The 22251-nt window shown below is 43.3% G+C and overlaps 1 protein-coding gene across 1 annotated transcript in view; it reads left to right on the top strand.

The window, feature by feature from the left end:
* LOC116510229 (serine/threonine-protein kinase PAK 1-like) overlaps positions 1 to 21729 on the top strand; it is a 43782-nt gene extending 22053 nt beyond the window's left edge. The window contains 6 exon segments of the mRNA XM_032219698.1: positions 5341 to 5548; positions 15289 to 15389; positions 18925 to 18946; positions 18949 to 18972; positions 18975 to 19070; positions 21689 to 21729. Of these exon segments, the coding sequence (XP_032075589.1) occupies positions 5359 to 5548; positions 15289 to 15389; positions 18925 to 18946; positions 18949 to 18972; positions 18975 to 19070; positions 21689 to 21729 (474 nt within the window). The 5' untranslated portion in view covers positions 5341 to 5358.
* Positions 21730 to 22251: the final 522 nt, after the last annotated feature.

Genomic DNA, 22251 nt, shown 5'->3' with positions numbered 1-22251 from the left:
TGACCTCCAAGTTATCTGGCTGGGAGAGCTTCCAGGCCAATATCTGCAAAACTTGGCAAGGAGTCTCGGAGAGTCACGAACCAATGAAGCGAACTAATGGTCTCCTGCAAACTCCACTCCCTTTTCGCTCCTCTTTTAATTTCCTTGGCGGCATCTTGCCGATCACCGAAGTGTTTTTAAGAAGACAGCCGTTTGTCTGGAATGCTACAGGGTCTCCCGCCTAAGCAAGGGGTTGGACTAGATGACCTCCAAGTCCCTTCCAACTCTTGCTCTTCCGTATTCTGTTCCGTAAGGTTTCCTGACTCCTTCCTTAACAGGCGTCCTGGTTCTTTTTCCTCCCTTGAAATTTATGCCGACTTAATCCTACCAAGGCCTGCTTGCCGAGACTCCCATGAATTATAAATGCTCGCCTTTTTTACGAGGTCTTCTGGGGGAAATGCAGATAATTGGAAAGCAGGAGTGCTGGCTCAGGCATTTTCTTCCTTACCTCGTTCGGTTTCATCAAAGCCCCTCTGCTTTTATGAGATTTTCCCCCTCCCACCCATAAGGAAAACGGGAATTTGGATGAATTTTATATGGGTGGAACGTGTAGCATTTCTACCCTGTTTTTTTTTGTTTTGTTCCTTTTAGTGTCCATTTGTGCGAGGTTGAAAAAAATTCCTGCATTTTACCGCCAGTCGTCGGCGGTCTCTGCTTTCCATGATTTCGCTCAACTTTGAGGGAAATTGAAAGAAATTTGGAGGGAAAAATAAGATAGATCAAGGGAATTGCAAAAAGCATACAAGTAGTAAAATTGCAGAACGTATACAGGTAGTAAAAAGGACGCAGTGGCTCCGTGGCTGAGACGCTGAGTTTGTTGATCAGTAGGTCGGCAGTTTGGCGGTTCGAATCCCCAGCGCCGCGTAATGGAGTGAGCTCCCGTTCCTTGTCCCAGCTTCTGCCAACCGAGCAGTTTGAAATGCAAGTAGAAAAATAGGAACCACCTTTGCTGGGAAGGTAAACCATGTTCTGTGCGCCTTTCAGCATTGAGTCATGCCGGCCACATGACCATGGAGAGGTCTTCGGACAACGCTGGCTCTTCGACTTTGAAATGGAGATGAGGACCGCCCCCTAGAGTCGGGAACGGCTAGCACATATGTGCAAGGGAAACCTTTAACTTTTATACAGGTGTTCCTTGACTTAAAATCCTTGATTGAGGGATTGTTCGTACTTGGCACTGAAAAACAGGGAGTTAGGACTATTTTTTCACACTTACGACCGTCGTAGCATTTCCCCATGGTCACGTGATCACCATTCAGACCCTTGGCAGCCGGCTCATATTTATCATGATAGATAGATAGATAGATAGATAGATAGATATAGATAGATATAGATAGATATAGAGATAGATGAGATGATAGATGTAAAGATGATAGAATAATAGAAATAGAGATCATAGATAGATAGATAGATAGATAGATAGATAGATAGATAGATAGATAGATGATAGATGATAGATGGAGAGATGAGAGATGGAGAGATGAGAGATAGAGAGTTGGAGAGATGAGGATGGATAGATAGATAGATGATAGATAGATAGATAGATAGATAGATAGATAGATAGATAGATAGATAGATAGATAGATAGATAGATAGATGGAGAGATGAGAGATAGAGAGTTGGAGAGATGAGGATAGATAGATGATAGATAGATAGATAGATGGAGAGATGAGAGATAGAGAGTTGGAGAGATGAGGATAGATAGATAGATGATAGATAGATAGATAGATAGATAGATAGATAGATAGATAGATAGATAGATAGATAGATGATAGATAGTTGGAGAAATGGATGATACAGTAGATGATGGAGAGATAAAAGAGGAGAGATAGAGAATTGGAGAAATGAGGAGAAATACATGATAGATAGATAGATGATAGATAGATAGATAGATAGATAGATAGATAGATAGATAGATAGATAGATAGATAGATAGATAGTTGGAGAAATGGATGATACAGTAGATGATAGATGGAGAGATAAAAGAGAGGAGAGATAGAGAATTGGAGAAATGAGGAGAAATACATGATAGATAGATAGATAGATAGATAGATAGATAGATAGATAGATAGATAGATGATAGATAGATAGATAGATAGATGATAGATAGATAGATAGATAGATAGATAGATAGATAGATAGATGATAGATGGAGAGATGAGAGATAGAGAGTTGGAGAGATGAGGATAGATAGATGATAGATAGATAGATAGATAGATAGATAGATAGATAGATAGATAGATAGATAGATATGGAGAAATGGATGATACAGTAGATGATAGATGGAGAGATAAAAGAGAGGAGAGATAGAGAATTGGAGAAATGAGAAGAAATACATGATAGATAGATAGATAGATAGATAGATAGATAGATAGATAGATAGATAGATGATAGATAGATAGATAGATAGATAGATAGATAGATAGATAGATAGATAGATAGATAGATAGATAAAATACCCTTTAACACCATTAATTTTACTTATTAATTTGTGATATTCTTATTCCCATTTCTTGTTCAGGAACTCCAGTTGATCAATGTTTGTAGCATCCTATCTCTCCCCCCCCCTTTGCCCCCAGAAAACCCTGCAAGGTAGGACAGTTCCATAGTTGAGGGAGAACTAGAACCTGGATCTCCTGGGCCCAGCAGAGGACTTTCCCTGCCACACCACAACTTTAGTGTGATGTACAAGAGTGCTTTCTGAATTAAAGTTATTGTGTGTACATTGTAGGACAATGGAATGTTTTTTTTTAATTGCTTTGTCATCTACCCATAAAATAGCAATGGCTGAAATGTTTTTGTTTTTTTTAAAAAGCAAGATAGATAATATCAGAAGGAATAAAATGAAATTTGGGAGTTTGGATAAGGACACCTTTTAAAATAAACCCAGAAAACAGAGCAATGACGGGAAGGGAAGGGAAGGGAAGGAAAGGAAAGGAAAGGAAAGCCTTGCCTTTTAAAATAAACCCAGAAAACAGAGCAATGACAGGAAGGAAGGAAGGAGGGAGGGAGGGAGGGAGGGAGGGAAGGAAGGAGGGAGGGAGGGAAGGAAAGATAAGGAAAGGAAAGCCTTGCCTTTTAAAATAAACCCAGAAAACAGAGCAATGACAGGAAGGAAGGAAGGAAGGGAAAGGAAAGGAAAGCCTTTTAAAATAAACCCAGAAAACAGAGCAATGACAGGAAGGAAGGAAAGAAGGAAGGAAGGAAGGAAAGGAAAGGAAAGCCTTTTAAAATAAACCCAGAAAACAGAGCAATGACTAAAATGTGGAAGGAAGGGAAAGAAAGGGAAGGAGGAAAGGAAAGGAAGGAAGATAAAGGAACACTTTTTAAAAATAAACCCAGAAAACACTGCTATGACTAAAATGGAAAGAAGGAAAAAGAAAAGAAAAGAGAGGGAGGGAAGGAAGGAAGGGAGACAAGAAACAGGATCTGCTTGTTGAGCCCAGAAAGATAAATATTCCAGTTAAGGAAATACAAGGAAATTGGCATGCTGTGCACATTTCCTTAATTTAAAATTTCGTCCTGAGAAGGCATGGCTGCCATACGAGGCCACGAACAGCAGGCCCTCTCTGAGGGAGGTGCTACATGTGCATCCATCTTTCCAACCTTGGCAATAAAAGAGGAAAAGAGAAACTGTGGCACGGAAGCCCTTGCCAGGATAAGCAGATATGAAACGGGGATTCTGGAGGGTTCATCGGTCAGATCTTCACTCAGAGAGGCTAAAGGCAGGTAAACCGAGACAGCGATGCTTGTCGGAAATCCTGCGGCTTGGTCAGGCAGCCAACCAGGCACAATGTTGGCACGGGCGCAAGGATGGCATTGCGCCAAAGCCACCATTAACATTTGCATTCAGGGCTGACGCAGGGACGCCCTAAGCCAGGATTATCTTAACCCACTGATGGCGAACCTTTTTGGCACCAAGTGCCCAAATCGGAATGTATATGCATATGGGTGCGTGCACATACCAGAAACCGAAATACCAGCTGGCCAGTGAACGCATGCCTGGCATTTTGACCATTTTTGGGACCGTTTTCAGGCCATTTGTGGCCCTCAAATAGCCTGAAAACTACCATATTTTTCGGAGTATTCATATAACTGAGTTACTAATTTAACAACTGTTAAATTCTTGCCACAATTATTAAGCAAATCATTGTTGTTTTTATGTAAGGCAACACAGTTGTTAAGTGAATCTGCCTTCCCTGCTGACTTTTGTTTGTCAGAAGGTCACAAAAGGAGACCCCCGGGACACTGCAACTGTCATAAGTATGAGTCAATTGCCAAGCTATTCTGACCAAGGCTTCCCAAGGTCATGAAGCCGACTCCTCGTCCCGATAAAACCCATTTTATTTAGGTTAGCAATAGCAGTTAGACTTATATACCGCTTCATAGGGCTTTCAGCCCTCTCTAAGCGGTTTACAGAGTCAGCATATTGCCCCCAACAACAATCCGGGTCCTCATTTTACCCACCTCGGAAGGATGGAAGGCTGAGTCAACCCTGAGCCGCTGAGATTTGAACAGCGGAACTGCAGAACTGCAGTCAGCTGAAGTAGCCTGCAGTGCTGCATTTAACCACTGCACCACCTCAGCTCAATTAAAGGTTAAAGGGAATTCCTCTCCAGCAAAGCCCCGGCCAACAGTCTTTCATGAGATTTCACAGCTACAGACCTTTATCAGGCTTGGAGAGCTGCCAGGCCGATATCTTCTAAACGCCATGCTTTAGCACCAGTTACTTGGCAAGAAGTCAGGAACGGATCTTCACCCTCATGAATTGAACTCCTGCAAACTCCACTCCCCTTTCGCTCCTATTTATTCCCCATGGGAGGGGCCATTCACCGTCCATCTGTACCTTTATTCCCAAGTCAGCCCTTGTTCCTTAGCTGTTCCCTTCTCCTGGCAGCTCTGTGCATGCGTACACTGGGAACAGGCTCCAGCTGTTCTTCTGCCTCACTGATCTCCGACTCCGAAGGCAGCTGATAAGTGGCATACGGCTCTGGCCCCCTCTCTGCCTCCAACAGAGAGCCCTCATCAGAGCCTTCCCCAAACTCCAGGACTGGCCCATCTTCCTCCCCAACCTCCTCACTGTCCGAATCTGCCGCCAGATCCACTGGTTGCTGGCGGGCCACAACACCAGCGCCCAAAGTTAAAATGAAATACTTGTTAGTCACATTTAAATATTTTTAAACCCTGTGGGGGTGTGAGAAACCAATTCCTTCCCCATTTTGTCCAATTTCGCTGCCGGTTGGAAGTACAGCATTTGCCTGGCTCGGTCCTCGTTTTACGTCCTTTTTTCCTCCATCCTAGCTGTAGCTGCCGCTGAAGATGTCCAACAGTGGCCTCAACCCAGAAGACAAGCCGCCAGCCCCTCCCATGCGGAATACAAGCACCATGATCTGCGCCAGCAGCAAAGATGTCGGCACCCTCAACCATGGCTCGAAACCCCTGCCTCCTAACCCCGAAGAAAAGAAAAGGAGAGATCGTTTTTATCGCTCCATCCTGCCCGGAGACAAAGGTATTGCAATTTCTTTCATTCTTTTTTCCCCTTTTTACAAGAGTCCTTTTGTTTTTGTTTTGAGTTAAATCAGTGTTTCTCAATCTCTGCCCCTTTAAGACCTGTGGACTTCAAGTCCCAGAATTCTCTGCCCCTTTAAGACCTGTGGACTTCAACTCCCAGAATTCTCTGCCCCTTTAAGACCTGTGGACTTCAACTCCCAGAATTCTCTGCCCCTTTAAGGCCTGTGGACGTCAAGTCCCAGAATTCTCTGCCCCCAGTCTCTGCCCCTTTAAGACCTGTAAGAACTCCTAGAATTCCCCAGTCACCAAAGTGGTTCCTATTTTTCTACTTGCATTTTTTACGTGCTTTCAAATTGCTACATTGGCAGAAGCTGCGACAAGTCACGGGAACTCACTCCGTTATGCAGTGCTAGGGATTCAAACTGCCGAACTGCCAACCTTTCTGATCGACAAGCTCAGCTTCTTAGCCACTGAGCCACCATGTCCCTCTGACATACATACATACATACATATATGCATGCATGCATGCATACATACATACATACATACATACAATAAGATGGTATAAATAGATAGATGATAGATAGATAGATAGATAGATAGATAGATAGATAGATGATAGATAGATAGATAGATAGATAGATAGATAGATAGATAGATTAGATAGATAGCCAGACAGATAAATGAGATAGATAGGTAGGTGTGTGTGTGTTTGTGTGTGTGTGTGTGTGTGTGTGTGTGTATATATATATATATATATATATATATATATATATATATATATATATATATATATATATATATATATATATGAAGAGATAGATAGATAGATAGATAGAGGGAGAGACAGACAGACAGACAGACCCATAGATAAATCTAAAAAACCCATAAAAACTGGTTATGTAAATATATATGTATATACAGTATATAAAGAGAAAATGTAAATATCGAGATACATCTAACTAAATCCATCATAATCCATAATAAGAAAAAAAACAAATTAAAAAATAATATTAAGCCAGTTTTTTTTAAAAAAAGTCACTGATTGAAAGACTGAAAAGATATTTTGTAGGCTAAGTTGCATGAAAGGACAGTGCTGGCAGAAGCAGGATCCTAAATTCTTATTTAAGATGATTTAAAGCTACAGTATTTTTACCCTCTACATGCTAATTTTTTACATGCAGGATTCCTCCCACCTTTTTTAAAAAAATAAAGAAACAGTAAGGATATAGATTGGTTTAGAAGCACGATGAAAGCAGCCCAGACCAGTCAGAAGTTTTTTTAATAAAGGTTTTTGATTTTTTTTCAACCTATTCTGCCCCTAGGTGGTTAATGTTTTTTTTAAAAAATACCATCCTCAGTTCTCACTCTGTATCAACGCAGAGTTCTCTTCCTCTTTCTGCCATTCATTTGCAGCGCCAGAATTACTTCTGTTTTCGGTTGTGCAACCTGAAAAAGGAACTAACTTATTGCATTAGATTCCTCAGGAATCGGTGGGGGTTTATTTAATTTTTTCCCCCCAGCTGGTGCTGCGAAATGCTTTGCCAGTTGGATGGCTGCTTGCCCCTTTTAAGGAGATCTGTCTGTCAGACTTCCTTACATGAGATGGGGTGTGGGCCGCATTACTTTCAGCAGATGGAGAAAAATCCCCAAGCAATTTATTACATGTTTTACATATCGATAAAGGCAACTGCAAACATCAAGACTGTCACTAGTGGCAGCAGAGTGTAAGCAAATTCTCTCTCTCTCTCTCTGATGCCATCTAGTGGTTCTCTGAATCTCTGCAGCCCAGATCATTTAACCTTCAAATAGGTAGTCCTTGACTTAACAACAATTTGTTTAAAGGTGAAGGTTCCCCTCGCACATATGTGCTAGTCGCTCTCGACTCTAGGGGGCGGTGCTCATCTCCATTTCAAAGCCAAAGAGCCAGCGCTGTCTGAAGACATCTCCATGGTCATGTGGCCGGCATGACTAAACGCCGAAAGTGCATGGAACGCTGTTACAAGGTTAAAAAAGTTATAATGGCATTGAAAATAGTGACTGTTTTTCACACTTACGTCTATGTAACAGCTTAACAACCGTGTTACTAATTTAACAATTGATGCACTTAATAACTGTGGCTAGAAAGTTTTTAAAATGGGGCAAAACTCACTTAGTAACTGTGTGACTTTTTTTTTGAAAAGTTTTTTATTGTTTTAATTAAACAAAAAACACACACAAAAAAAGAATCATCCTTCGTTACATCTTGTAGAAAGCGTGTCGATTGGTTACAAATACATTTCATGCGTTTCTTCCACAATCATTACATATACTTCATTCATATTGAATTGTCCATTTTAAATCAAAAATCTTTATATATTTTACTATCAATGTACCACAATTCTCATTTAACTACAATTATTTAAACGTGCTTTTATCTGAAATCATTTGTATTTAAAGACACAACCTCCTACTGGCATTCATTCGCAATTTCAATAAACCTCCAATAATATTACACCTTTATGACATATTCTGAAACAAAATCAGTTAGTAAGATATCTAAGTCACGACTGAGTCGAAAAAAGTTACAAATAGTTTTGAGAAACTTTGCAGTCCAGAATGTTGGGTTCTAAACTTGAGTTAAAAAGTTGCACCAAGTTTCAGAAAAAAATATAATCCATTGAGACTTTTATTTTAGGTTTGCTTAAATCTTTTTTTTTAATTTTAATTTTATCAATTTCATATATACATTCACAATTATATGATCTCATAACTGTTATTAATAATATGTATTTATAAAAAAAATTTTCCCTACAGTTGACAATATACTTGAAGATTGCTTTCTTACCATCCATAGATCCATCTTATCTTACAACGGTCCTACTTCTTCTTCCCTCCCCTCCCTCTTTCCTTCCCTCGTTTCTTCTCTCCTACTCTCCTTCCTTCCCTCCCTCCTTCCCCCTTCCCTCCTTCTCTCCTTCCCTCCTTCTTCCTTCCTTCCCTCCTTTCTTCTCTCCTTCTCTCCTTCCTTTCCCCCTTCCTTTCCTCCTTCCTTCCCCCCTTCCTTCTCTCCTACATTCCCTCCTTCCTTCCCTCCTTTCTTCTCTCCTCCCTCCTTCCTTCCCTCCTTTCTTTGCTTAAATCTTATTTCCCCTAGTAAACCAACATATTCCGAGTGCGGTACAGGGAATATCTCCTCCCATTTATGACCACAATTTCTATTGCTAAGTGAAATATCTGTTAACTGAATTTTGCCCCCATTTTACGACCTTTCTTGCCACAGTTGTTAAGTGAATCGCTTCAGTCTTCAGTAAATAGCACCATTGTTAAGTGAATCTGGCTTCCACGTTGACTTGCTTATCAGAAAAGGGGATTGTGTAACTATAGGGAAGCTGCAAAGGTTTCGCGGAATTGAAGGCATAAAACCTAAGGGAAAAAACAAGAGGAATCAGAGCAATCTAGATTGCGCCAGACCTCCAGAATACAGTGCGATTATCACAGTTGTGGCACAAAAGGAAAGTATATTTAGTGTGGGGAAATTTTTTTTTTTCCCAGAATAATAACCCTGAGCAAAAATGATTTCCGTCTTCAATGGAGGAACCATCTCTGCTTGCTCATAGCGTCGCGTTTCCTGCTCCCAATTCGTACCCGTCGGTTTCGATTTTCAGATCCCTAAAAAAAATAAGTTTTTAAAAGAAGTAAAAGTATTGTGAAACCGTCTCGATTTGACGCAAGGCAGTCGCTTCCCCCCCTGGAGATCGCCCATAGTGGTTAGAGTGCAGTACTGCAGGATACTTCTGCCGACTGCAGGCCGGAGGTGATTCGTACCGGTTCGGGACCGCTTCCGCCAAATAGGTAGTAACTCGACCGGACACGTGGCCGTAACCCGTTCTGTCCTGGGCGCCGCCATCTTTGTTTCTGTTCTGCACATGCGCAGAACAATCTTCAATGAAAAAAATGTATCCCCCCCCTTTTTTTAACGGCTTCGTGTGCGCATGCCAGTCCCAGAGATTGGCTGTTTTTCGCAAAAACAGAGGAGTTTTTTCTCTCCCCCAGCCTCAAGGGGCACTCTGCAGGCTTCAGCAGGGCTGGGGGAAGGCAAAAATGCCCCGGTTTTTTTGCAAAAAACGGGGGCATTTTTGCCTTCCCCCAGCCCTGCTGAAGCGTGCAGAGTGTTCCTGGGGGCCGGGGAGGACAAAACCTTTTTTTCTCTTCCTGGTAGTTTGAAGGTGCTCCCTTAGCTCCGGCGAGACTATATCTCCCCCCCACTCCATCAAAACATTTTGCCACCGTTTCGGTAGGCATGGCTTGGTGAGGGAGGGTGTCATGTGACTGAGTGTACCAGTGGTGGATTTCAAAAAAATTTAGAACCTCTTCTGTAGGTGTGGCTGCTTTGTGGGTGTGGCTTGCCGGCCATGTGACCGGGTGGGAGTGGCTTGGCAGTCATGTGACTGAGTGGGCATGGCCAACTTGTAAAATGTGGTGAAACTCATTAAGAACGCTCTTGCTTAGCAACCAAATGTTGGGTCGGAACTCTGGCATTTGAAGCACGCAAGTCTTAAAGCTGTCAAGTTACAAGACCTTCACACCCCTAACCCTTTAGGAAAAAACAAACAGGGGTGTTCAAACTTGACAGCTTTAAGACTTGTGGACTTCAACTCCCAGAATTCCTCCTCCAGTCATGTTGGCTCAGGAACTCTGGCATTGAAGCACGCAAGTCTTAAAGCTGTCAAGTTACAAGACCCTTGCACCCCTAACCCTTTAGGAAAAAAAACCCGAGGGGTGTTCAAACTTGACAGCTTTAAGACTTGTGGACTTCAACTCCCAGAATTCCTCCTCTTGGTCTGCATCTTGATGATGTGCGGATGGGCGGGGGGAGGGAGCTGGAACCGGTTCTAAACGGCACGGTAGATTTGTGGAACCTCTTCTGTAGAAGAGGTTAGAACTGGCAGGAACCCAGCCCTCGAGTGTACGTAAGTGATGTCAAGTTGGCCAGGGCCCCCCCCCAATCTATCCACGACCACCAAACCGGTAGTAAACATTTTTGAAACCCACCCCTGCTACAGACTGACTGCGATTTGGCGGTTCAAATCTCACCCGGCTCAAGGTTGACTCAGCCTTCCGTCCTTCCGAGGTCAGTTAAATGAGGACCCAGATTGTTGGGGGCAAGAGGCTGACTCTGTAAACTGCTTAGAGAGGGCTGTGAAAACACTGTGAAGCGGTATATAAGTCTAAGTGTTATTGCTATTTTCCTGTGAATGCTGGGAATTTCAGCATTCTTTCCCGACTTTAGAGATCTTTTGTAAGGATGGGCAGTCCTTGACTTATAACCGTTCGCATAGTGACCATTTGAAGTTATAACGGCCCTGGAACAGAGTGATTTATATGAACATGTTTCACACTTACGATCATCGCATGATCCCGTGCTCACCTGGTCCAAATTCAGATACTTGGCATTGTTTCATATTTATGACGGTCGCCGTGTCCCCGTTTTGTGCCCTTCCGACAAGCGAAGTCAATGGGGGGAAGCCAGATTCACTGAACAACCGTGTTACTGAGTTAACAACAGCCGTGATTCACTTAACAACTGGGGCAAGAAAGGTTGTAAACCGATTTCGAAGCTCACTTCACGAATGTTTCACTTAGCAACATAAATTTTGGGCTAGTGTTGTAGTCGTAAGTTGAAGACAAGCTTTACTTCCAGTAAGCCCATCACGGAGGGAGCTAATTCTCAAATTTTTAAGCAAAGCACCCTGAAAATGGATAATCCGTGGATTACCCAGGGGGTAAGCCAATTATAAAAAAATTAAGCCATATGAAATTTCAAAGGTCCCCTTATCTGTGGATGGGCTTATCCTGAATATATACGGTAATGTCTGTTAGCTCAGCAGGCCATGAAATCATTAATTCTTTTAAACTCATGAATCTTCACTGCAAAACAGGTTGTTCGGACCGCATAAGGGTTGGGAATCATTAATATTCTAATACGTCCCAAGCCCAGCTCTTGTTCGTAGTAACCCCCGCTGCTTCCTTTTTTTCACTTCTGTAAGCCTTCTTAAACCAGGAATTTAAATGTCTGCTTACTTAAGAGATTTGCAAGCCATTTAATTGACTTCTTAATCCTCATTGCTGCCCAGTTTTTTTAAAACTGCTTATTATAAAAGGCAGAAATAAGATTCTCGAGAGATGATTTTTCCTGAAGTTGGTGACCTGTTGATGGTAGGGGTTACGATGCCGAAAGTCCCTGCAACCGTGGCCAGGTTTAAGCCTGCAAAACTTAAAGCCCTGTTTTTCCCAATCTTGATACCGTTAAGATCACGTGAAGTGTTAATACTGCATCCAGTTTGGTCGCCACGATGTAGAAAAGATGTGGAGACTCTAGAAAGAATACAGAGAAAAGCAAAAATAGGATTAGGGGACTGGAGGCTAAAACATTTCAAGAACGGTTGCAGGAACGGGTATGTCTAGTTTAATGAAAAGAAGGCATGGTGAGACATGATAGCAGTCTTCCAATATCTCAGGGGTTGCCCCAAAGAAGAGGGAGTCAAGCTATTCTCCAAAGCATTTGAAGACAGGACAAGAAGCAATGGGTGGAAACTAATCAAGGAGAGAAGCCACTTAGAACTGAGGAGAAATTTCTTGACAGTGAGAACAATGAATCAGTGGAACAGAAGTTGCCTCCAGAAGTTGTGAATTCTCCAACACTGGAAGTCTTTCAGAAGATGTTGGATATCCATTTGTCTGAAACGGTATAGGGTTTCCTGCCTAGGCAGGGGGTTGGACTGACATCCAAGGCCCCTTCCAACTCTTGTTATTCTATTCTACTCTAAGGTGTGTGTGGACTTCAACTCCCAGAATTCCCCAGCCAGCTTGACAAGAAAGATCTCAAAGTGGAGCAAACTCATTTAACAACTGCTTGGCTTAGCAACGGAAATTTGGGTTGTAATCAAGGGCTGTTTTGTAGTTTAGATCCATATGTCAAGCTTTTTCTAATCAACCCCAAGAAGTCTTAGTGGATCCGGGGATTTTCTGTCACTCCTGGCTCAACCAATGAGAGATCAAGGAGGGGCCTTTGAGTGGATAAAGCAAATTTGGGGGCTTCCTTGGTGGAATTTGCATGGAGGAAATCCAAGAGGAGATGGGAGCCAAGTTAGAAAGTTCTGGTAAGTTGTATAAAAAGAGTTTATTGAAAAAGAAGTGGCCTGCTTAGATTCCCACAACATGCTAGAATTGAATTAGTTAAAAGTCCTAATATCTACAGAAGCCAGCATGCTAAATTAGGTTAGTTTGTTCCTGGCTTAACGTTTTGCACTGACCAGCCCATCAGTGGAGCTGGTGGCAGGACAGTGAGGAGGTTGGGGAGGAAGATGGGGCAGTCATGGAGTCTGGGGAAGGCTCGGACGAGGGCTCTGTGTCGGAGGCAGAGAGGGGGCCAGGGCCGTATGCCAGTTATCAGCTGCTTTCGAAGTCGGAGATCAGTGGGGCAGAAGAACAGCTGGAGCCTGTTCCCAGTGGGCGCATGTGCAGAATTGCCAGTCAAAGGGAGCAGCTAAGGAACAAGAGTCGACTTGGGAGTTAGACCACAGGTGGATGTTGAACGGCCCCTCCCATGGGAAATAAAAGAGGAGGCGAAAGGGGAGTGGAGTTTGCAGGAGACAATTCGTTCGCTTCATTGGTTCCTGACTCTCCAAAATTCCTTGCCAGGTTTTGCACCTGGAGCCTGTTCCCAGTAGGCGCATGCGCAGAGCTGCTAGGAGAAGGAAACAGATAAGAAACAAGGGCCGACTCAGGAGTAAAGGCACAGGTGGGCGGTGAATGGGGAATAAAAGAGGAGTAAAAGGGGAGTGGAGTTTGCAGGAGACCATTAATTCAATTCATGAGAGTGAAGATCTCTTCCTGACTTGTTAGGATTAGGGTTAGGATTTATTTCATTTATATGCCGCCCTTTTCCCCGAAGGGGACTCAGGGCGGCTCACAACTCAGTCAAGGGAAAGGAGGTACAAACAGGGGATAACAAGACAAACAAACAATACACAATTTAAAACACACAACAACCGTACCATTCGAGAAGTGGGGGAGCATTACTTGTTGCCAAGTAATTGCTGCTACAGCGTGGCGTTTGGAAGATATCGGCCTGGCAGCTCTCCAAGCCCGATAAAGGTCTGTAGTTGTGAAATCTCGAAATAAAGGGGTTTTATCAGGAGTCATCTTCATGATCTTGGGAAGCCTGGGTCAGAACACCTTATCTGCGGTTAGTTTCTGATTCACTATCTTGTGTGAATCCAGAAAACCGGTTAATTACATGAGCAGCTGAAGCCAAAATGCTGGTGACTTCGTTGCTGGGTATGCGTTGTGCGAACCCAGCTTAATGTGTGCACTGTGAACCACAATTTGTGGCTTAATGTGTTCTACATTCTCAGTGGTTGTTTGCTTGGCAATCTATAGCTAAGGAAATCGTGGCTTGGTATTTTCATTTGAAACTGACCATAATGTGGCTGGTTTGGTGGTGGTTTATTGAGTGTAGAGATAGTCCTTGACGTACGACCACAGTTGAGCCCAGGATTTATGTTGCTAAGCGAGAAATGTGTTAACTGAGGTTTGTCCCCTTTTATGACCTTTCTTGCCACATCTGTTATGTGAATCTCACTGCAGTTGTTAAGTGGGTCACGTGGTTGTTAAGTGAATCTGGCTTCCCCATTTTCTTTGCTTGACAGAAGGTTGCAAAAGGGGATCGCATGACCCCAGGATACTCCAACCGCCGTAAATGTGAGTAGTTGTCAAGGATAGGAATGTAAATCATATGATCACCCAAGGTCCCTTCCAACTCTGTTATTCTATTCTATTCTAATAATGCTTGCTTATATATGATAATCTTTCATCGTTACTTTTACATAACAATAATCTTTTATCTTCTAATTTCTACCTCTATTATCGAAGCAAAGATAAAATAAGTCCCATGTTAAAGTAATACAATACAATACAATAGCAGAGTTGGAAGGGACCTTGGAGGTCTTCTAGTCCAACCCCTGCCTAGGCAGGAAACCCTATACCGTTTCAGACAAATGGCTATCCAACATCTTCTTAAAGACTTCCAGTGTTGAGGCATTCACAACTTCTGGAGGCAATTCTGTTCCACTGATTAATTGTTCTAACTCTCAGGAAATTTCTCCTCAGTTCTAAGTTGCTTCTCTCCTTGATTAGTTTTCCACCCATTGCTTCTTGTTCTACCCTCAGGTGCCTTGGAGAATAGTTTGACTCCCTCTTCTTTGTGGCAACCCCTGAGATATTGGAAGACTGCTATCATGTCTCCCCTAGTCCTTCTTTCTATTAAACTAGACATACCCAGTTCCTGCAACCGTTCTTCATATGTTTTAGTCTCCAGTCCCCTAATCCTCTTTGTTGCTCTTCTCTGCACTCTTTCTAGAGTCTCCACATCTTTTTACATCATAGTGACCAAAACTGGATGCAATATTCCAAGTGTGGCCTTCCCAAGGCCTTATAAAGTGGTATTAACCCTTCACGTGATCTTGATTCTATCCCTCTGTTGATGCAGCCTAGAACTGTGTTGGCTTTATTGGCAGCTGCTGCACACGGCTGGCTCCTATTTAAATGGTTCTCCACTAGGACTCCAAGATCCCTCTCACAGTTACTACTATTGAGCAAGCTACCACCTATAATGTACCTGTGCATTTCGTTTTTGTTGCCTAAATGTAGAACCTTTTACTTTTTGTTGTAAAGTTTGGTTCTTTTTCATGACAGCCAACAAGAAGAAGGAGAAAGAACGGCCGGAGATCTCCCTCCCGTCAGACTTCGAACACACGATCCACGTTGGATTTGATGCCGTGACAGGCGAATTTACAGTAAGAACGGCAGGCTTTGCTTCTAGTGTAGGCCGTGAAGCTACCAGTTGTGGAATAACCTTTTGGTACAGATCACAACAGCTGTGTAAACTCTGGGGGTCCCACAACATCATTTCTCCCTTTGCTGATTCTCCTCACTACCGTATTTTTGGAGTATAAGACGCAACAAGGTTTTGAAGAGGCCAAAAAAAAAAAAGTAGATAGGTAGGTAGATAGAGGAAGAGAGAGAGAGAGAGAGACGAGAGAGAGATGAGGAGAGGAGAGAGAGAGAGAAATACAGTAGGTAGGTAGGGAGGAGAGAGAGTAGCTAGGTAGGTAGGTAGGTAGATAAAGGGAGAGAGAGAGAGAGATACAGTAGATATGTAGTGAGAGAGAGAGAGTGTAGGTAGGTAGGTAGAGGGATAGAGAGAGAGAACTAGAAAGAGAAATACAGTAGATAGGTAGGGGGAGAGAGAGAGTAGGTAGGTACGTAGGTAGTTGAGGGGAGAAATACAGTAGATAGGTAGGGGGAGAGAGAGAGTAAGTAGGTACATAGGTAGTTGGGGGGAGAAATACAGTAGATAGGTAGGGGGAGAGAGGGAGAGAGAGTAGGTAGGTAATAGAGGGATAGAAGAGAGAGAGAGAAATACAGTAGGTACTTAGGGAGAGAGAGAGTAGGTAGGTAGGTAGATGTTTCTAGGTGTATTTATCTATGTGCTGGGAGAAGGAAATTGCTGACACTCTGCAGCACCTAAGACTTTGTTTCTGCTGGCAGAGCACTTGATCAGTCTAATTCTCATCAATCAGTTAAAGAGCTTCCCAAAAGGAAAAAAAAAGTTTTTGCACTCAGGAAACCTCCCAAAACGGCCCCGCTTTTCGCAAAAGAGACCTGTTTTTTGTTAAAAGAAATTGCTCACATAGCCTTATGGAGGCTTATAGAGTGCTGCTAGGGGCTGGGGGGGGGGCGCGCAAAAAATGCTCATTTCTGCCCTCCCCAGCCCCCAGGAGCTCTCTGAAAGCCTCCATAAGGGTATGCACAGCCCATTTTGGTGAAGTGGGGGGGCTTCCGAAGGCAAAAAATGCTGTTTTCAGTGTATAGATGCACCCAGATTTTCAGCCTCCTTTTGGAGGGAAAAAAGGTGCGTCTTATACTCCGTATAGTTAAAAGAAAAATTCACTGAGATTTTTTTTTTTTTTTTTTTACAATCTTCAGACATCATCTACAGGTAGTCCTCAACTTAGAGCCATTCGTTTAGCGACTGTTCAAAGTTAAAACAGCCCTGAAAAAAGCGACTTTTGACTGTCACATTGCAGCATCCCCATAAACTCATCCAAATCCAGACATTGGGCAACTGGTTCATATTTACGACGGTCACAGTATCAGGGTCCACGTGATCCTCTTTTGCGACCTTCGGACAAGCAAAGTCAGTGGGGAAGCCAGATTCGTTTAACAAAACGCGTTACAAACGTTAACAACTGCAGCGATTCGCTTAACAACGGTGGCAAGAAAGGTCGTAAAATGGGGCAAAGCTCGCTTAACAAATATTTAATTTAACGATGGAAATTTTGGCCTCTGTTCTGGGTGTAAGTCGAGGGTTACCTGGCATGCTGGCAGAGGAATTCTGGGAGTTGAAGTCCACATATCTTAAAAGTTCTTAAAAGTTTTAGAAACTCAGAAGGAATTTTCTCTTCTCCTGCTTAAGGTGTGAAGGTTGCAAACTCCTATTGCGATTGTGCACTGTAGGGTTAAATTCTCACCTTAAGCAGGAGAAAAATTTGCTTGTCGGGAGTTTGCAATCATACAAATTTGTCCGAAGTTCGCAAAAGATCATTACATGATCCAGGGACACTTTAAGCAAACTTAAGCCTTGTTTTTCTCAATCTTGATAACGTTGAGATCACGGAAAATCTTAATGCCACTTTATAAGGCCTTGGCAAGGCCACCCTTGGAATCCTGCATCCAGTTTAGTTGCCACGATGTAAAAAAAGATGTGGAGACTCTAGAAAGAGTGCAGAGAAGAGCAACAAAGATGATGAGGGGACTACAGGCTGAAACATACGAAGAACGGTTGCAGGAGAAAAGTTCGCAAAAAAATGATTGCATCACCTAGGAACATTACAACTGTCATATAAATACATGCTAGTTGCCCAAGTGCCCGGATTTTGATGGTGTCACTGTCAGGGATGCTGCAACAGTCATAAGTGTGAATGACGGTGTTTTTCAGTGGCATCGTAAATTCAAACAGTCGATTGAGGATTACCTGTGTCTGGAGATTCTCAATCATCCAGGTCAGGGTTATCCCAAAAGTGTTTTGTCGAGAGACTTTGAAGACGTTTCGCTTCTCATCCAAGAAGCTTCTTTCAGCTCTGATTGAATGGTGGGGGGAATGGAAGGATTTATCTTCTTGCAGGCAGCTGGTCATTTGCATCCTTTTGGAGAGTCACTGAGGCCACTTGGAGGTTTGTCTGTACACTCGGGGTCACCTGAGTGGTGCAAAATGGGTGTGGAGCCTGCTTGGGATTGTGCAGGACTGTGTTATAAACTGAGATAGTGTCAGGCCTACAAGCCATCTTTTCCTTTTGGGACTTTGGGCCTGCCACACTTTCTATTCCTCTGTTATGCATTTCTATTGTGGGAAAATGGGAGGGGGGGATTATACGGAGTTGGTGATAGGTAGCCATAACAACATTCTTTCTAGAAAACCAAGGTCATCCTTTGTCTTTGCACCTCTGCACCTGACGGAACTGAATGGGTGGAACTGCCAGCATGGCAGTGGAAGATTGGACCATGTGATGGACTTGTGGGTGTGGGGCAAGACTTTCAACTGGGTGGGGAAAACTGGGAAGCTTTCAGATTCGAGTTTTCCCAGATGTGCCAACATGTCTCTTCATAAATTGGAACTTCGAGCAATACTTTGCCTCGGACTCTGATTCACTTCTGGATGCTATTTGGAACCCTGACAGTCACGACTACCGGAGTAGCCATTATGTTATCCTCAGACGTCTTTGTCTTCATCATCTTCCGAGTACCTTTTTCTGATGTTTTCCTCTGGAGACGTCTGCCTTGCTTCATTGGCCGAGGATGGTGCCGTCTCGGCCGACGCCTGGAGAACCCCACGTCGCTGTCGACGTTTGACGGCTGATCCTCTTCACTTTCGTCTACATTTTTCGTCCGATATCACAAACTCATCCTGAGATCTGAGGGGGACAGGGATCAAGGGGGGAGGGTATTTAAAATGAAGGTATTTCGACTCGGACTCTGATTTAATTTTGGATGCTATTTGGAACCCTGACAGATAGACGATGTCGTATCCTTCCCCCTCTATTGAGAGAGGGGCGTTCAATTTGGACCTAGATGGCCTCTTTGACCCCTCTTTCCAACCAGCGGTCTTCTCTGTCCAAAATGTGGACTTTGGCTGTCTTCCAGCGAGTGTCTTTTGAAGGCTACCTGTATAGCTTGGTCAACCATAGGTTGGATAAACTGGCTAGGTTCAGGAAACGCGTTACATGGATAGCAGACAACGCTAATCGTTCTTTCTTATGATATTATTTCCAGGGCATGCCAGAGCAATGGGCCCGCTACTGCAGACGTCCAACATCACAAACTGGAGCAGAAGAAGAATCCTCAAGCCGTCCTGGACGTCCTCGAATTCTACAACTCCAAAAAGACCTCCAACAGCCAGAAATACATGAGTTTCACAGGTAGGTCACCTTGTGTTTAGACGAGATCCGGAAGGCTGTTCTTGAGGAGGTGGTAGCTGGGCCTTGATAGGCATTGCGTGTGTGGAGTTCGACAGAGAACCGGCGTTGATCTTGGCCAATCGGCTAAGCAATCAATTCAGGTAGTCTTTGACTTACAACTGTTTAGTGACCATCCGAAGTTACAACGTGTTGTGGCCCGCCAGCGGAGCTGGTGAGAGACTCAGACAGTGAGGAGGTTGGGGAGGAGCATGGGCCAGTCCTGGAGTCTGGGGAAGGCTCAGATGAGGGCTCTGTGTCGGAGGCAGAGAGAGGGCCAGGGCCGTCCGACAGTGTTCAGCTGCCTTGGTAGTCGGGACATCAGTTGGGCAGAAAAAGAGCTGGAACCTGTTCCCGATGTGAGCTGCCAGGAGAAGGGAACAGTCCAAGGAACAAGGGCGACTCAGAGTAAAGGCACAGGTGGACAGTGAATGGCCCTCCTATAGGAATAAAGAGGAGCAAAAGGGGGAGTGGAGTTTGCAGGAGTTCAATTCATGAGGGTGAAGATCTGTTCCTGACTTCTTGCCAAGTAATTGCTGCTACAGCATGGCGTTAGAAGATATCGGCCTGGCAGCTCTCCAAGCCTGCTAAGGTCTGTAGTGTGAAATCTCATGAAAGACTGTTAGTCGGGACTTTGCTGGAGAGGAATTCCCCTTAACCGAAATAAAAGAGGTTTTATCGGGACGAAGAGTCGGCTTCATGATCTTGGGAAGCCTTGGTCAGAACACAACGGCATTGAAAAAAAGTGCATTATGACCATTTTTCACACTTACAAAAGTGTGCACCATACCTCTCATGATCAAAATTCAGATGTTTGGCAACTGGCTCGTATTTACGACGATTGCATTGTCTCAGGGATCACGAAATCCTCTTTTGCAACTTTCCCCAACTGGCTTCTGTCAAGTAAAGTCAATGAGCAAGCCAGATTCACTTAAGAACCGGGGTTTACTAACTTAAATCACTGAACAAATCTGGCGTGGAAGGTCGTAACACGGGTCAAAGCTCACTTAACAACTCTTCGTTTAGCAACAAAAATTCTGGGCTCTATTGTGTAATTCAAAGACTACCCGTAATTATCCTTGTCTCTGGCTTCTGTCTTTAATTTCTGTGTTATCTAAGTTTTATAATTCCCCCACTCTCATTCACAACGATCCGTCCCTCCATCTGGTGCAGAGAATTATTTCATGCGATCTAATCTCAAAATAAACTGTTGGCTTTTGCTGTGCTGTAACTAACACAGTCATCCTTGCAGAAATCAGAGCAGATTGAGAAGTGATGCAATGTTTGGGACAACTGAACAACAACAAAATTAAAAGCCTGAAGGGCTGAATTCAAAATACCTGAATAGAAATACTTGTATTATTTTTAATATAAATACGTATTAAACTAACGTATTTAAAATGCGTATTAAAAAGGCAGTATCTTAGATGCAGATAGATCTTTCATAGCATGACTTAAGAACTCTACAGACTAAAGACACTTATAAGACCAGACTTGGAATACTGCATCCAGTTTTGGTCACCACAATATAAAAAGTTTGTTGAGACTCTGGAAAGAATGCAGAGAAGAGCAACAAAGATGATTAGGGGACTGGAGGCTAAAACATAGGAAAACGGTTGCTGGAATTGGGTAGGTCTAGTTTAATGAAAGAAGGACTAGGGGAGACATGATAGCAGCCTTCCAATATCTCAGGGGATGCCCCCAAAAAGAGGAGTCAAGCTATTCTCCAAGGCACCTGAGAGCAGAACAAGAAGCAATGGGTGGAAACTAATCAAGGAGAGAAGCAACTTAGAACTGAGGATAAATTTCCTGACAGTGAGGACAATTAACCAGTGGAATGGAATTGCCTCCAGAAGTTGTGAATGCCCCAACACTGGAAGTTTTTAACAGAATATTGGATGACTATTTGTCTGAAGTGGTGTAGGGTTTCCTGCCTGAGCAGGGGGTTAGACTAGAAAACCTCTAAAGTCCTTTTTAACTCTTGTTATTTTTGACCCGGTGGCTCAGTGGCTAAGACTCTGAGCTTGTTGATCAGTAGGTGGCAGTTTGGTGGTTCGAATCCCCAGCGCCGCGTAATGGATTGAGCTCCCATTACTTGTCCCAGCTTCTGCCAACCTAGCAGTTCGAAAGCATGTAAAAATGCAAGTGGAAAAATAGGAACCAACTTTGGTGGGAAGGGAACAGCGTTCTGTGCGCCTTCGGCATTGAGTCATGCTGGCCATGTTACCACGGAGACGTCTTCGGACAGCGCTGGCTCTTCGGCTTTGAAACAGAGATGAGCAGCGCCCCCTAGAGTCCGGAACGACTAGCACATACGTTTGCGCGAGGGGAACCTTCACCTTTAAACTTCTAATTCTTCTACCTTACCTCTAGCAAACAGGTGAATCCCAAGGGATATAGATATGACGTCTCGACTAGCCTTCGGCTTGGGAATTATGGTTATCGGAGTCTTACCCAAGCATATAACTAGATGTGCATCTGAATGATTAAATCTCAGTTTCAGTGGTTTGATTTGTGTTGATCTCTGTCATGAATGAGATGATAGGCCTAATTATCTCACCGGATTCTGTTTTTTCTTCCAGATAAATCTGCAGAAGATTATAACTCCTCAATACTCTGGTGAGTCACATTTATGCCTTCGATATCCAAATATTAAATTCTTTGTAGAATACGATGCGCGTAAACCCACGGTGAATTGTTACTTCAGCTGTCAACAGCCTTCACATCAGATCAGCTTGAGGTTATGGAGATTCTGGGTAAATCCACTGATTTTCCAAAGAACGGGTATAGATATCCGGATATTTATAATATTCCAATATCTAAAGGGCTACCACAAAGAAGAGGGGGGAGTTTGTCAGCTTATTCTTAAGGCAGGACAAGAAGCAATGGAGGGAAACTAATCAAAGAGAAGCCACCTAGAACCAAGGAGAAATTTCCTGACGGAACAATTGAGCAAGGGAACAATTTGCCTCCAGAAGTTGTGTTTAATGACAATTAAAGAGGTTCCGTCACATCATCATCATCATCATTATGAACCCCAAATCCCTTGCTAGGTGAGTCTGGGCAACTGAATGGAACTACAGCATGTTTAATGGCCGATCATTGCCTCCTGTCGCCATCCGGAGTTTGTTCCCACATATATTCT

Source organism: Thamnophis elegans, chromosome 6, assembly GCF_009769535.1.
Source record: "Thamnophis elegans isolate rThaEle1 chromosome 6, rThaEle1.pri, whole genome shotgun sequence".
NCBI classification, from domain to species: Eukaryota; Metazoa; Chordata; class Lepidosauria; order Squamata; family Colubridae; genus Thamnophis; species Thamnophis elegans.
The sequence above is the reverse complement of the archived record's forward strand: the minus strand, read 5'-3'. Positions and strand labels throughout refer to the sequence as shown.